The sequence below is a fragment of the Bremia lactucae genome, linkage group LG2 (assembly GCF_004359215.1).
Source record: "Bremia lactucae strain SF5 linkage group LG2, whole genome shotgun sequence".
NCBI classification, from domain to species: domain Eukaryota; phylum Oomycota; class Peronosporomycetes; order Peronosporales; family Peronosporaceae; genus Bremia; species Bremia lactucae.
The window spans coordinates 1,759,722-1,775,264 of NC_090611.1; the positions used below are offsets into that span (position 1 = coordinate 1,759,722).

A 15,543-nucleotide genomic window follows, 5' to 3' on the forward strand; every position below is an offset into this window, starting at 1 on the left:
ACGGTTATGGACGCCGACAGCGAGCGCATCTCTTGCACATACTCTTGCAGAGATCGCTTCGCCTGTCGTGCTCCAAAGAAGCGCGCCTAAAGCAATTCACTTCGTTGTTCGGCGGCTGGTACATGGCGCTAATCCTTTTCTTAAAGATCGCCCACGTAGGGAACGCCTTCCTGTCCACCATAAGCGCCGAGAAAGCCGACTCTGAGGCCTTACCGCGCAGATGCGACATGGCGTACGACACCATCCAGCTGTCGTCCTCGATGAGCTGGGCGACACCGCATTGAGTGCTATCAAGTGTAGGCGGGCTCGTCGTAATGCGGCCACGCTTTACTTAAGCACACACCCTAGCACAGCGAGGAAGCGGTTTGCACCTGCTTCTCTTGCGTGCAGTGAGGTAGTTGTGGTGGGCGCGCAAGCGACCTCACCCAACACACTAAGAACTCTGGTGAAGTGACGTCACGGGAGCGGTAATCCGTCTCCTCGTGCGCACTTACCAAGTAGGTAGTAATTTTCAGACTGATTTATATTTAATAGAATTAAATACAAATACCTATTTTTACCAATTAAAATATTATCTCTATAGATATCGTTTAATATGTATTACGAGCGTATCTTTCTTGATACCTCGCGTAACTGATGACGCTAGCCGTCATCATGGATGACGCTGGGCGTCATCCCTCCTAATGTGAATGCACCCATGTGCATCACATCCACAAGGGTTGGTCACAAATGTGCACCACACCCGAGTGTTGGGTCTAATTACTATTATTTAGTAATTGACCATCACCTTAAGTACTAAATGTACTTAATGGGGACTGTGTAACATTAGGGCAACTTTTGCCCGTTACACAAGAAGCAACAGAATCTGCAATCGTAAGGTCAAATAAATCGAATGCACATTGGCCCTCAAATGATACGTTAGCCAAGATGTTACAAAGCGATCAGAGCCGATGCTCGTTGTCCAGATATAAAATATGACTGCTTCGCGCCTCAGAAAGATATAGAGTAATACAACGAAGAGTCAAAATTCGATTCGATCGATGGCAATAATGGGGCGCTGATATCAAAGCGTGACGAAGGCGACAAGACCTTGAAGCAGGCTGTGCATGACCTAACGAAAGGTCGTGCACTACCAACTTCGTAATTTCGAAGAAAGAAGCAAACGAGTCGCTAATTGTCGATCAATATGTAGAAGAATATATCGTCAAGTCAAATCATTTGGATTTGCGACCCTTTTCAATTGTTCGATGCTGAATTTGATTTAAGATCTGAAGCGACCGCCGCGATGCTCCAGCACCTCCCCCGGCAGACGGTGGCGTTTTCCTTTTTTTTGTAAGGAGCATCGGATGTGCAATCGGCGTGAGTGCTTGGGGCGCAGCATTGCGTTGGACGCCCACTGAGCGAGTCTTAAGCCAATTCACCGGTTTACTTAATCCCGGGACGATTACTTCCGCGACGTTCTTCGAACCAAGCAAACGCGATTTCGAACCCACAGAACGGTGGGGGTGGCCCGTGGGGGTATCACGTGCTGTTGCTCGAGAAGAACTGGATGTCAAAGCCTTGTAACGAGAGGTTTCGGCAATAGGGGACATAAATGTCGGATCAGGAATGCCTGTTGGCTTCAGCGGAAAAAGTCCGTTCTCAGACGATTTGAAATACTCCAGGTCATCCAAATGTTTATAAATCTCGCAAAATGTCGGACGCACTCCCCACGCTGTACACCGCATAAAGAGAGCGTAATACGGGCCGAGGCGAGTCTCGGCAGCTTTAGGAATTTGAGTCACAGTCACGTCTTGCAAGAGCTTATGCAAGCTTCGTATCTCCATGTGCTCTTTTGGCACGATTTCGCCAACTAGTAGGCGATACAAAATCTCACGACCAAACGCTCCGACGTCGCAATTTTTATGAAAACTGAATGAGCTGTCGAGAATTTTTGGTTCATCGGACGGAAGCTTAATGCGACCAAAGTCAGAGAGTTTGATATCTGGTTCCCAGCTCTTCTCGTAGCCTTCAGGAGGTGTACGCATCAAAATATTTCGACAAGCCAGGTCACCGTGTGCAACATTAATGTCGTCGTGAAGTGTCATCATAGGCAAGCAAATTTTCTTCAACATTGCTTTGGTATCGTCAAACGACAGAGTATAGCGGCGATGTTTCGATCCCCCAGAGTTGACGCCGTATCGTCTTAAATAATCGCTCAGCTTGCAATCCATGACCTCTAACGCAATGCACGTATGCTCAATAGCATCGCAAAGACCAAGACACTGCAAGAATCCCTTCATATGACGCACCCGGCGCAAATAGTGCAGTTCAAGCGCAGCGCGGTGCTTTGCTTCGTGCTCAGGAAGCCCTTCATGCGGCTTCGCACGCTTCAAAGCAATCTTTTGTCCGTTAATCACCGCTGCCGTCACCTTGCCGTCCGTCCCTTCACCGTAAACACCACCCGTATACTCAACATCTGCCTCGCAATTAAACAAACCCACGTCCCCAATAACGGACTTACTCGTGAATGCACGAGATGTCGTGTCCACGTGCGCAGCTCTTGCTGGGGTTTCAGTATAGGATACTGCGATGCTGCAGCTTTCTTGAGATAATGGTGCGAGCTTATCGACGTAGCAATCGGCTACATTATTTGATTCTTGAGACAACAATAGCTCATTCTGTGATTTCTTAGCAGCTCCGCCTTCTTCTCCTGCGCTGTTATGATCAACGTCTACATCGTTCGATTCATCGACCACAATACTCGCGTCCGTATTCGACTCGGCAAGCACAACGTACGGGTACGACTCATCCTTGATGTCATCTTGTCTTAGAGCATAGTCCAGATCTTCTGTCTGGCTCGTTGGAAAAGAGACTGATGCTGCAGTAAGTGGGCTTTGAAAAAATGGCCTTTGGGAAGGTGGACTTGTAAATGTCGTACTTTGGCTTGGGAAGCGCATTGCTCGTCGGGCCTGAGGACTCGTGAACGTCATTGGACGACGTACTTGAGGGCATGTATAGCTCATTGGACGGCACGCTTGAGCAGGCGAACATTGAGACGGAACTGGTGTTTGAAGTGTTGGTGCTTTAAGCCGTTGTTGCAACTTTTCGTTTGTTTTAATGTTTTTCTCAAGTTTTTTTAATGCCAATGCTCGATTCTGGGGACGTGGTGCACGCTCTGGAGAGAAGGAAATCATGCGTTTTCTGGTCGATGCTGACGAGCTGCTTTGCGCAATTCCCCGTGCTACAGATTTTGTTGGCTTCATTGCTAAGATGACAGGAGGCGCACTCTTGTCGAGTGTCGGGTCTATTTCGGATCTCGGATGCATATTTTGTTCTATTGGTGAGTGCATCGAGCCAATACACGTAGACATGTCGGCTATTAACCCGCTTGTTGTTTTAACATTCGAGAAAGTGTCGCTTGTAAAGTCCTTTTCTAAACCCTGCCCTACTACATTCGTATCTGGGGTCACTAGCTCAGGTAAAATGCTTCTTTCTTCTGTCTCGACTTTAGACTCTATCGCTTCCTGTTGCTGCTTTCCCATTGCTTCTTTCCTAATAACCACCTCTTCGTTAATCACACTAACTTTACCTGGAAACTTTCCTCCTATCTCTAGGTCACGTGATAGAATCACCCTTTTATCTTTTTTTGATATCATCTCCGCTCGCTCCTGTATCGACATTTGCTCTGCTTCTATAGCCTCTTGAGCAGCCTTAACCTCGTTCAGATATTCGCGATTCTTCCTGCGCATGTATCGATCGTTGGCCCAGACGCCGTTGCTGAATTGTCGCGGCGGCTCCGGTGCAGCTGCAACCATTTCTTTATCGCTCTCGTACGAGCGCACACGCTGGGGCTGTATTAAATCGTCCTTCTTTTCCAGCTGCGCTACCGCGTGAGTGCGGCGGCGTAAGGTTTTGGGTGGCATCGCTGCAGAGGGTTTGCTGCTGACTTAAGAAATGCGTAATTTTTACATCGATCTTCAATAATACGTTTTGTAGAAATTATCATTCTGCTCGCGTTAATCACGCAACGACGTTTTTAATAGCGCATGTCTCGAACTTATCGGGAAGCAACAAACTAACTATTAAATTTATGTATGATTGCCATGCAGCGATTTGGTGCATCTTTTGTAGAAGAGTGTAATGTGTCTTCCCCACGATAGCATTTCGGTATTGCCCGAAACATCTGCTTCCTAAAAATTGCTCTCCAGTATGAAAAATGTCAAATCTCTCTAGTCGGAACATCAATGATCGTGTTATATCCACTTGCTACATCAACAATAAGTAGCAAATATATAGCTCAAGCCAAGCGATGATGATGATGATGATAAAGCAGTAAAACAGATCGTCTTATAGTAACTGACTCATGCGCAAAATTCTGAAATTCTCGCAGCCACTTGACGAGTGCCGATGGCGATCTTCTCATGATGATTTTTAGCTGGATGCCGTGGGATCGCTCTTGTAACGGGGTGTACCGTTACATAAGTAATATTTCGTATAAGAGGTATCATAAATATTATTTCCTATGAGAGGAAATGAAGAAAGAAGTGGAGATTATTATCTTTATTAATTATGACAAATAAATAGTTCCAATAATACCAAATTTGGTATCATTGATGCGATAAGACATTAGCTCTATTGATTAATTAATTTAAGTCTAAATCAACCCCGCCAATTGTTTCAAGACACGATTGTGCAGTGCGCAAGGAGGCGTCATACTTACAATCCTCCCTCGGATAACTTGAAGCATCTTTCCTATCAGTTATCAGAGGTTATGTGTTATCGGATTACAGTAAGTTATAAGTTAACGACCATAGAACGACCACGGTGGACGTCGAAATCTATAAGTTTGCAAATTATAAGTTTTTAGGGGATAATTTATCCGAGGGACACCTGTCTTAAAATATAAATATAATAAGTTCAGTAATAGATGTAATGGGGTGTCCCGTTGCATAAGTATTATTTCCTAAAGGAGGAATAACAATAATTATTTCCTATCTACCTACACTATCAGTGTAAGGTTTAACTAGTACTTACCAGTACTAGTGAAAGGTGCCCCGTAACACCTGGTAGCAATTTGTAGTCCGTTCAACGGCCCACGCAAGTTCCATCCAACATGGACATGTTGGATGAAGAAGGAGGGAGCTTCCAAGCCCCTGAAGAAGGTTTTCACGCAACGCGTGAGATGTTTCCTCATTTCAGTGACCTCGAATGGAGAGCGATCGAACGAATGAGTTCGGTCGTAGGCAGGCCAGCCGTTGGCGCTATGCTGTACACTCTGGGCAGAGATGAACAGCATGCTGCCATAGCCGAGTTCATTCAACACGAACTCGACGGGACCCAAGAGAAAGTAACCTTGCCTTGCTTCACCAGCAAGGATCTTAACCTCGGAGGTGTTGAGAGATCAGGGTGCACAACAGATGTAACTGTTGAGACAGCAGCATTTACATGCTGCTAATGGGCAACGCTTGCGCGTCGACCTGAAAGCTTGAAGATAGAAATATCTGAGTTTAAGGCAGTCGAAGGCGACTCCTTTTTGAGATGGCTCGTTGAGTTAGACAACGCCATAGAAGCTCGTCGTATCAGCGATGATGCGACGAAAGTGAAATTTGGCACGTCCAACTTAGCCGGACGTGTCAAATCTTGGACCTTGGGGCTCAAGCTTCACGACCCATTAGTCTTTGGAAAGTGTGAGGTCAATAATAACTGGCTCAGCAAAACGTTTGAACCGCCACGTGCTGAACTCAGGGTCAAGGTGAGCTCCTGGATTTAAAGCAGGGCAAGCGTGACATTCACGCTTATGCCCAACATACACGATACGTCGTCAGTTGTATATTTAGTCATCCAATAGATGAACCAACACAGGTAACTGTGTTTATTCAAGGTCTTGCAGACGGTCCTGTTAAGACCCACCTGTTCCAGCTAGAATTAGAGTCTCTACACCAAACGATCTCGTTAGCGGAACAGGAGGGCTTTAGTATTCAACAGGCTTTTGTCCACTCTGGTGCTTATCGTCCACGAGACGACAAGAAAACGGAGGTCCAGAACCCATGGATCTCTCGTATGTAAAGAGCAAGAAACGTCGCTCTTCAAGTTTCAAACGATTACAAGATTGTAATCGTTTTCAAAAAATGGGCCTTAACGCATATGAGTGTAGTGCCCCACGGCCAGTGCCTAAAAACACCGAGCGAAAAGACTGACCTCTCGCTAGGAACAGCGAAGGACGCGGATCCGACGCTGTTGCGAAATCGCAACGGCGAGGCGGATCTTATAAAAACGGCCGGTGTCAGTAGGTGCGGAGCGCCCTACTGATCCAACAACGTCAAAAGAATTTGCAGGCATTTTGATGCAAGTTGTTCTTCACACACAAACATTGTGTGTAACTGCCCCAGGCGATGGGGTTAATCTCATCACTCTGAAAATAAAAGTGTCAAATAAGTTGTCACTTAAGTCCCTAGTCGATTGTGGGGCGTCGAATAATTTGATTAGACGCCAATCGCTTGAAGATCGGAGACTCAATTTTTTTAGCGCGATATCTCTAACGAGGATGACAGTGCGCCATCTGTATTCGCAAAAGAAACGTGTAGTTGGTATCCAATACACGTAAAATGGTAAACAGTACGATGATGATTTTATCGTACTAGATTTGATTGACATATTTGATGTCATCCTTGGATTCAGTCTATAAGAGACAGTGCGAAAGTCCTAGAAGAACTGGAGAGTCGATCGTAGAGGATCTTGCTGTGGTAGCGCAACCACAGCTAGATGCAGTTGGGGAGGATACTCCCCAAAACATTTCTGTGGGAAAAAGTTCCCGGAAACCTGTGGTCAAAGTTCAGAGGTAGCTTTGGAATTAAGTTCCAAAGAAGAAACTGAGACAATCAATGTATTAGTAAACACTGGATCAAGTGTCGGTGCTTATACACTTGATCTATTAGCGCCTCCGAAGAAACTTCGGAGATAATTCAATTGCCAACGCTAGAACCGAGACGGTTCTTGCGTGACCTGCGTAGTGGCAAAGTCAAGCAGACCTGCGTACTTGTCACAGATGACAACTACGTGGCCGATATTCGGTCAACAATAGTAGTTCCTGAGAACGAACGGGTTCTCAGCAGCTCGTCAATGGACGGAAATATTCTCGATTAGAAGACTTGAATTGAACTTTTTACGTCCTAATTCTGGGAGTCATCAAAGACAAATCCTTTTTCTAACGATTAAAAGGAATTTAAGGATATCTTCCCTGAATCAGTACCGTGCAAGTTGCCTAAGGTTAAAGGCACTTGACACGAAATCGATCTAATCCCAGGTTCGAAATACTGTGTCATGAAGCAATGGTCATTGCCTCGTGAACAAGTAATAGCGATCGACAAATTCTTTGCCAAACGCTTAGCAGCGGGCTATGTGGGAAAATAGCTTCCCCACATGGCTCTCCGACCTTCTATGTGCGTAAAGCAACATGAGGATGGCCGATAGTGCATGCATTCAATAAACTGAACGCTGCAACAGTTCCGGCTCAAACGCCGAAACCACGAAAAGACGTAATCATTGATAATATGTCAAAGAGTACTATCTTTTCGTCAATGGGGCTGATGGATTCTATTAGATCCTTATGCGTAAACAGGATATTCCGTCCACAGCAGTAACCCAAGCGGTATGCTTTGGGAGTGGCTAGCCATGCCACAGGGACTTAGTAATGCCCCTGCGACATTTACAGATGTGTAACTAATCTGTTGAGGTCGGTGCGGGATTTTGCACCGAGCTATTTTGATGACGTCTTCGTTCATAGCAGAGCCATGAACGGAAAGTCGGATGTTGAAGAACATCCGACCCACTTGCGCCGAAAGTTTCTTACGCTTCTGCGAAAGCACAAGTTGTATGCAAATCTCAAGAAGTGAATTTTCGCTACAAGCGAAATACCGCTTCTTGGGAACGCCCGGATCCAGAAAAGATCAAGCAATTACCGATCGGCCTGTACCAGTCGATGTAAAGGGACTAAGAAAGTTTCTCAATTTAGCGGCGTACCTGTACAAGTACTAACGCAACTATGCAAAATGACAATACATATTTTTCTTTGTTTTCACTAAAAAAGGTTTTCTTGAAGAAAATGTAAAGTGGTCATGGAACGCTGATTGTCAGCGTTCCGTCGAGGGTATTAAGAAAAGCTTGATGCAATTACCAATACTGGCGATTTCTATTTAAGACCGACCTTTTCATGTGGTATGTGGCGCATGCGATTTTGCAATCGGCTGTGCGTTAATGCAATATGACACAGATGGCGCATAGCGCGCCGTCTGTTATTAATCGCGTCAGCTTTAACCAGCTCAACGCAACCATCCAGTGCATGATAAGGAACTCCTTGCCATGAGATACGCACTGCCTAAGTTTTTAAGGGTCTATGTCTTGGGAGATAGACCGCTCATTGAATATACGGACCATGCGTCTTTACGCACGGCCGTAAACAGTCCACACCTCTCGCAAAGAATGCCGAGGTGGTTGTCTTTCTTCGCGGAGTATAACATCTCCGAGGTTATAAACCAGGACGTCTAAACGTAGTCGCTGATGCCCTTTCGCGCCGGCCCCATTTAGGGCGGGACCGCCCAGAACAACAGTGAGGATTAGCCCATTGTTGCAACAATAGTTGTCCCGTCGTCGACATTACTTGACAACGTTAAAGAGCTTATCAAGAAGATGAGGCTTTTAAAGGGTTGATAGGCTACCTTACAATTTTATCACAACAATTCATGAAATAATTGTCGAAATAGTATCGATCCATAACAGATCGATATACAACACGCAATGGGTTTACTGGATTACACAGCCATTGCTGGCGACATACCTCATATCGTCATCCCTACCCATAATAATTTGCGATTACGCATCATGTATGAGTACCACATTGCGCCAATAAGTGGTCATCGTGGACGTGAGAAGACTTATCTCACGATAAGTCGCGACTTCTACTGGCCACGCCAGTATGAGTTTGTCCGCAAGTACATACGTGCTTGCAAAGTTTGTCAACGGGTGAAGCCCAGTGCTTCATCTCGTGCTCCGTTTCAACCCCTGCCTGTTCCGGCAGAGTGTTGGTAGTCCCTATCTATGGACTTTGTCTTCGGATTTCCGGAAGAAGGTCACAAGAATAATGGTATTCTTGTTTTTGTTGATCGTTTCAGCAAGATGGTCCATCTTGCTGCAGTCCCAATGTCGATCAGCCGAAGGTGTCCTTGTCTCGCTGGTGACACGATATTTCGGCTCCATAGGTTACCCCGTGAATTGATCTCAAATGGAGAGCTTAGATTCACGGCGGAGGTTTGGCAATCTGTTTCAAATCACTTGGAACACAGTCGAAAATATTAACTTCTGACCATCCTGAACAGATGGTCAGTCTGGACGTGGAAATCGTATCCTCCAAGAGGTACTTCGCGGATAAGTCCACTCTTTTACGAGTTGGAGCGAGTTCTTGCCGATGGTAAAATTTGCCATCAACAATTCAGTGCGTGCTTGTACAAAGCAAAATGATTTTTCGTGAATGGCTTACGCTATCCACGTATACCCACCTTGTTTGGGAGTGAGTCTTATTCAAGGGGATAGGGACTCTCTTGAGCAAAGAACTTTCTAGCTCTTTCCTCATCACGCATTGATCCTGCCGCTAATGCGAAGGAGACCAGTGTTGATGAAATTAACATTGAAGTGGGCAAACTCAGCAATGTCTGCCACAGCCTGATGGTTCCGAGCTAAAGCATGATTGTCTTCGAACAGAGTCTAATTCTCACGAACCAAACGATCCACTACATCTTTCAAGGATGAGATCTTTTGAGCAGCTGTTACCAGCTCGTTTTGAAGGGACTAATGCGTCCTTGCGTTCGCCAGTTGATCAGTCGCAACTTGTGCACAATCTTTCAATTGGTCACGAGAGACATTATCGACCGTCACCGCTAACTAGGGGTGACGGGATCGCTCGTGATCAATGTATTCCCTTAAATGACAAGGGTGTGATCCAATCACGATGTTGATTTGGGTTCGTCAAAAGTGTGATGTCAGTATGCATCACCAGGAACAAAGCGATCGTAAATGTCGTCTCGGTATGAATGCTACTGGTGGTGCTAGTATGCATTATCATGAACGGAGTGATTTTAAGGATCGCTCCGAGAGCCACGAAAGCTTTGACGTTAACAGGAGCCGACGGGAGAGGGACCGCAATGTCTTGCGGTTTGCTCCAGAGAAGAAAACTTTGTTGCCCTCTAAAGGCGACGCCACGAACAGTACTATATTCGGTCGTTTGATTCATCCAGGCTTTACAAGCCTGGTGAGGACGAAACGGAAATCTTTATCGCTTCCTTTTTCCGGCATCGGTGGTACACTTGTAAGCGGGCAAAGAAGGTTACTCCTTTGTTCCACCAAGCTTGGGAGCATTTATACAGAGTGGTCGTCGTCCATGGAGTCATCACAAGATGACTCCGCACCAAAAGGGGCCGATGAAGAGTCAAATAATTCAGGCATCACCTCTTTGGTTGTTACGTGAGAGAACCCGATGGTTTCACAGCCGTGACCCCGGTTTATTTGGAGGCCTGTAAATTCTCACTGTGTCGAGCAATGACGCCAACTCGGCCCAGTCACCTACCACGGGGGGTAGCAAGTGACTTTTCACCTGCAATTGAGGTAAATTCTTCCTCTCAGTAGACGCATGAGCGTCAACTGAACGTTTACATTACTAATAGCTTCACAGATCCGTGCAGCGTTCAGACTTGCGGCTTCACGGGCGACGCGCACGAGTTTCGTAACCATGCGAAAACGAATAAACTTATAAACAAAAAAAATAAGGCAATAAAACTGGTGTTTTAAGTAAAAAATCAATAATGCAAATTTACAGGAAAAAGACATAACAGTCACTATTGTGACTGTTGTTAAGGGAAGGTGATGTAACGGGGTGTCCCGTTGCAAGAAATATCCCTAGAATAGGAATGAAAACAATTATTTCCTATAAGAGAGAATAACAAAGGGCAAATATATATATTAAATATTAATTTATTTATAACTACCAAATTTGGTAGTATTTACGCAACAAGACATCAGTTCTATCGATTGGTTGATTTGTGTTTAGATTAACCCCGTCAATCGTCACAAGACACGATTGTGCTGAGCGCAAGTAGTCGCCATACATAGTTTAGTTGTTTATATATTAAAGTCAGTAGTAGACAGAACATCGTGTCGTAAGAGCTTCATGTATTAATACACTTTTACTTTTTCTCTATTCGAAAGCCTTAGAATTTACCCTTAGTAGCTAAGTCTTCTTAGCTACTTTGAACCTTCCTCTGCACGTCGTGTACCCCACCTTCACTGTAATCAGTGTAGGTTGACTAGTAGCGTTGTCAGTACTAGCAAAAGGTGCTCCGTTACAAGGAGGGACCTCCGAGTGTTGCACGTGTCTTCTTGTTTAGTTACTCCGAGTCACCGCTGATTTTCTTTTGAACGGTCGCTCGATTTCTCATTCGGCCGCTAATTTGGAATTTGTGTGCATATAATCGTCTGAAAGATAGTAATACTGTTCTACAATCTTAAGTTTTTTCTGCTTCGATGGTTTATTCATTTTTTTAATTCAGAAGCAGATCGGGGGGGGGGGTGGATTATAAGGGATGTAGTAATCCCTTTTGCATTAAAATTAAGGAACGTCAACATCCACCCCAGATTTTTACTAGACTCACCCCACCTAGGTTTGAGGCATTGAAATTAGCAAAGAACAGTCCCGTTTGTTACGATATAATTAGCCACTAGGAGTATTATATCAAAGGTGACGCCGGTGTGCGGGAGAAATCTAAATCAGAATATATTCAACCGCAAAACCCCGTTGCTTTGTTTTGATTTTGTTTGCGAGGGCATCAACTACTTACCGCATCTATTTTTTTATCTGAGATAGTCCACAAGCCCGGCTTTTGTGTGTGTCATACCGACTATAAGAGATACTTGCTGCTGCATGAATTTGGGCAAAGGCGGTACGTAAGTTCTTTAAAAAAATTAAGTGATTCCGTCAGTCATCCCCCATGTATCATAGTATTATCTCTTCTTTCAGCCTGAGGGTGAATTGCTGCAGTACAACGACAAGAAGAACAGACGCTACATGGAATAGTTTTCTGCTCACTCGCCACGGCGTACTTGTGCAGCCAATTTATGACAGTTTGACGCCGAACCGCTGATGCGCCCACTGAATTTACGACACGGAGCGCTGAATTAAGCATCTTCCACGCATACGCATCATGCTGAGTGTATCCACACCTCAGACACAGAGTGAAAATTTGCACTGCTCACCTGGCGCCGCCGGAATTGGAAGGATACGGCTGTGGTTGCCGCATCGACGACGAAGATAAGGCTTTACGTGTGAATATATCTTGTATCAGTGGTGTCGAAACTGCTTCGCTCCACGAATCTATCATTGCATAAGGCCAACATGGACATATACACGACTTACCCGCCTAACCGTAGCTCTAGCGTGATGAAGCCCATGCATGCTTGACAGCTTTGGAATCAGAAGCAATTAAGTTTACGCGCTTCAGCAGCGCATTAATCTATTGAGGCGTCTATTTCTTCGCAAATCAGGTCGCGCTTTAAGAACGGTTTTAACTACACATGCAAATCTTTGCAAGCAATTTGAGTATAAATGGCCGTGTATGTGTTTGGGTAACGCTCAGCAAGCATTTTTCTCGATTTATTTAAAATCCCGTCTGTGCTTTTAATACCAGCGATGCATTGATGAAAAATAAAGCTGTAACAAATGACTTTAGTTAGTTAGCTCGCGATCGCCGCACAAGTACCTCAAACCTTCTTCAATCTTGCACTTTTTATATAATATTCTCTAAGCTCTCTGCTAAGAATCGACGAGCATTTGCTCTGGTAATCGAAGCAATATACTGCGGCGAGCGACCCAGAGCATTTGCGACAACCTTTAGTCGACGCCTTAGCGATGCAATCTTTATACGAGCTGTCTATGAAGGGCTTGGAGCGCCAGTCCGTTCGTCACTTAGGCAAATGATTGCGCACACATCCCATGCACCACTCGGTCGTCCGACCGATTAACGGTGATGCGTTTTGCGCAATCTACACATTCGTGAATTATGTATGTCCTGGTACCGCATATGCTACAACTGGTACGTCTACAGAGTTATTGGTGCTGCGTAAAGTGTTACTGCTTCGTAGGATTTTGCTGCTGTGTATGGTTCTGCGGTGTTGCTGCTGCGGTATTTGTTGTTGTAATTGTTGCGCTTCACAATGTTCAAATGCTGAAAACTTCCGACGAGTGGAAAGTGCGACTGCTGTTAAGCCTACTGGTCTCCCTCGAGGTTGAAGGGGTTGTAGGCTCCATTATAATAGATTTTTTTAGTAGCTCCCGTATAGCATTATGGATATATTACTATCGATGGGAAAGCTTCACAGCTATTTCATGAAAGAGTAGCTGGCGCTGGAGGCTGAGATCTTGTGCAGATTGCTGCCGTATAGGTCCCATTTGATCTTGCTGAAGCCACCATTGTCCGTTAAACTTATCGTTTGTAAGTGGCGTATTATTCTTCAGGAGTTCGATAAAGCGCTGCTGACATCAAATTCTCGACATATTTTGGGCGATACCACGACAATGTTGTTGCTACTACTGCTGGAAATTTTGATGATATCGCAGCCGGTATTTCTATATATGTTATTGCTGCTACTGTTCTACTATTGAGAGCTGATCGATATTCGACAAAGCACCTTTCAAGGCATGTGCTGATGTAACGGGCTTAAGTTGCCTTATTTACACAACCTCCGTTAAGTACACTTTGTGTACTTAACAAGGATGTGTATGTGATGCACATGGGTGCATTTACATTAAGAAAGGTGATGCCTATTTATTGTCATCCAAGATACGAGGCGTTGCTCAGTTGGAGCAGTTTAGGGCATTTGTGCTCGGACAGCGGAGAGCCGCGTCCGAGGCACAAAGCCATGCCGCGGCAGAGTCTGTCACTCAGACTCAGGATGAACTTAGGCGCGAGAAGGCTCGGAGCAAGGTTCTTAACAGGACTGTTGAGATGCTCTCCGCCCGGCCGCATCAGCCGTCGGATGGACCCGCCCAAGTTCGATGGAACTGCGGCTTACACTATTCTCCACTGGCTTTTAGCTGTGGAGCAATGCGGTGTCGCCCAGCTCATCAAGGACGACAGCCGGATGGTGTCGCCGATGGTGCCGCCGAACAACAAAGTGTTTCTTCAGGTGCGCTTCTTTGGAGCGCGACAGGCGAAGCGATCTCTGCAAGAGTATGTGCAAGAAATGCGCTCGCTGTCGGCGTCCATAACCGTAGGTCCAATTTCGGAGCTCATTAAGGTGCTCACGTTTATGAACGGACTATGGCATGGCCCATCGCGACAGGCCCTTTTCAGAAAGGTGCCGTCGACGATGGAAGAGGCAATCCAAATTACCTTAGTTGAGGAGTTATCCTACAACAGTGCCTCGGCGACAGCTTGATATAAGCCGTCGGCCGAGAGGTCAGATGCTACTCCTATGGAGTTGGGCAATGCAGACGTAATCTGTTATAAATGCGGCAAGCGAGGCCATATAATGGCTTGCTGCTATGCCAGATTTTCTGCAAGGGCTAAGACGCTTAGCAAGAGGACTCCCTACCCGAAGGGTGATGGTAAGAGCCATCGTGCAAGTTGCATGAGATCTCCATCGACCCTGAGGGTACTGGAAATGTAGAAACGCAGTAAAGGCGGGATGCTCCACTTTGAAGCTACCCCTAAATCTAGAGTTATCGAACAAACGAGTTGCATAGTCCCTGATGTTCCGAAATTTCGGACCTCAACCCTGCTGGTCTATTACGAGCACGCCGTTCGTTAAAAGAACGGTCGCCTCTTCTCGCTTGCCATCCTGGCAAAGTGACTCAAAAGCCGCCGGTTTATCTTAAGAAGCCGCGAGTTTTACAAAAATCTGTGATGCTCCCAAATCCACAAGGATGGTCATCACATGGTCATAGCCTCGTATTAGAGCACTAAAGCCTGTTTAATACTAAACTCCTCCATTTCCGCTGTAGAGATCGCTTGGTGTAGAAACTCTAATTTTTGCCGGAGCAGGTGGGTCTTAACAGGACCGTCTGCAAGACCTTAAATAAACACAGTTAACTGCGCTGGTTCATCTATCGGATGACTACAGATACAACTGCCCAGACATCATGTATGTTGGGCATAAGCGTGAATGTCACGCTTGCCCTGCTTCAAATCCAGGAGCTCGGCATGAGCCCTGAATTCGGCACGTGGCGGTTCAAATGTTTATCAGAGCCGGGTCTTTCAGACCTCATACGACCCAAAGACTAATGGGCCGTGAAGATTGAGCCCCAAGGCCCAAGATTTGGCACGTCCGGCTAAGTTGGACATACCAAAATCGCACTTTCGCTGCATCATCACTGATACGAGGAGCTTCCAATGGCGTCGTCCAATTCAACGAACCGTCTCAAAAAGGAGTTGCCTTAGACTGCCTTAAACTTAGATATTTCTATTTTTAAGCTTTCGGGTCGACGCGGAAGCGTCGCCCATTAGCCGCATATACATGCTG

At 45.6% G+C, this 15,543-nt stretch overlaps 1 protein-coding gene across 1 annotated transcript; it reads right to left on the reverse strand.

Annotated features, from left to right (window-relative positions):
- Nucleotides 1-1,214: 1,214 nt before the first annotated feature.
- Nucleotides 1,215-3,905, reverse strand: CCR75_003691 (uncharacterized protein; the record flags this gene model as incomplete). Its single annotated transcript, XM_067961785.1, has 1 exon — nt 1,215-3,905. One exon carries the CDS (start codon nt 3,903-3,905, stop codon nt 1,215-1,217), a length of 2,691 nt encoding a protein of 896 aa, XP_067821791.1.
- Between the last annotated feature and the right edge of the window lie 11,638 nt (nt 3,906-15,543).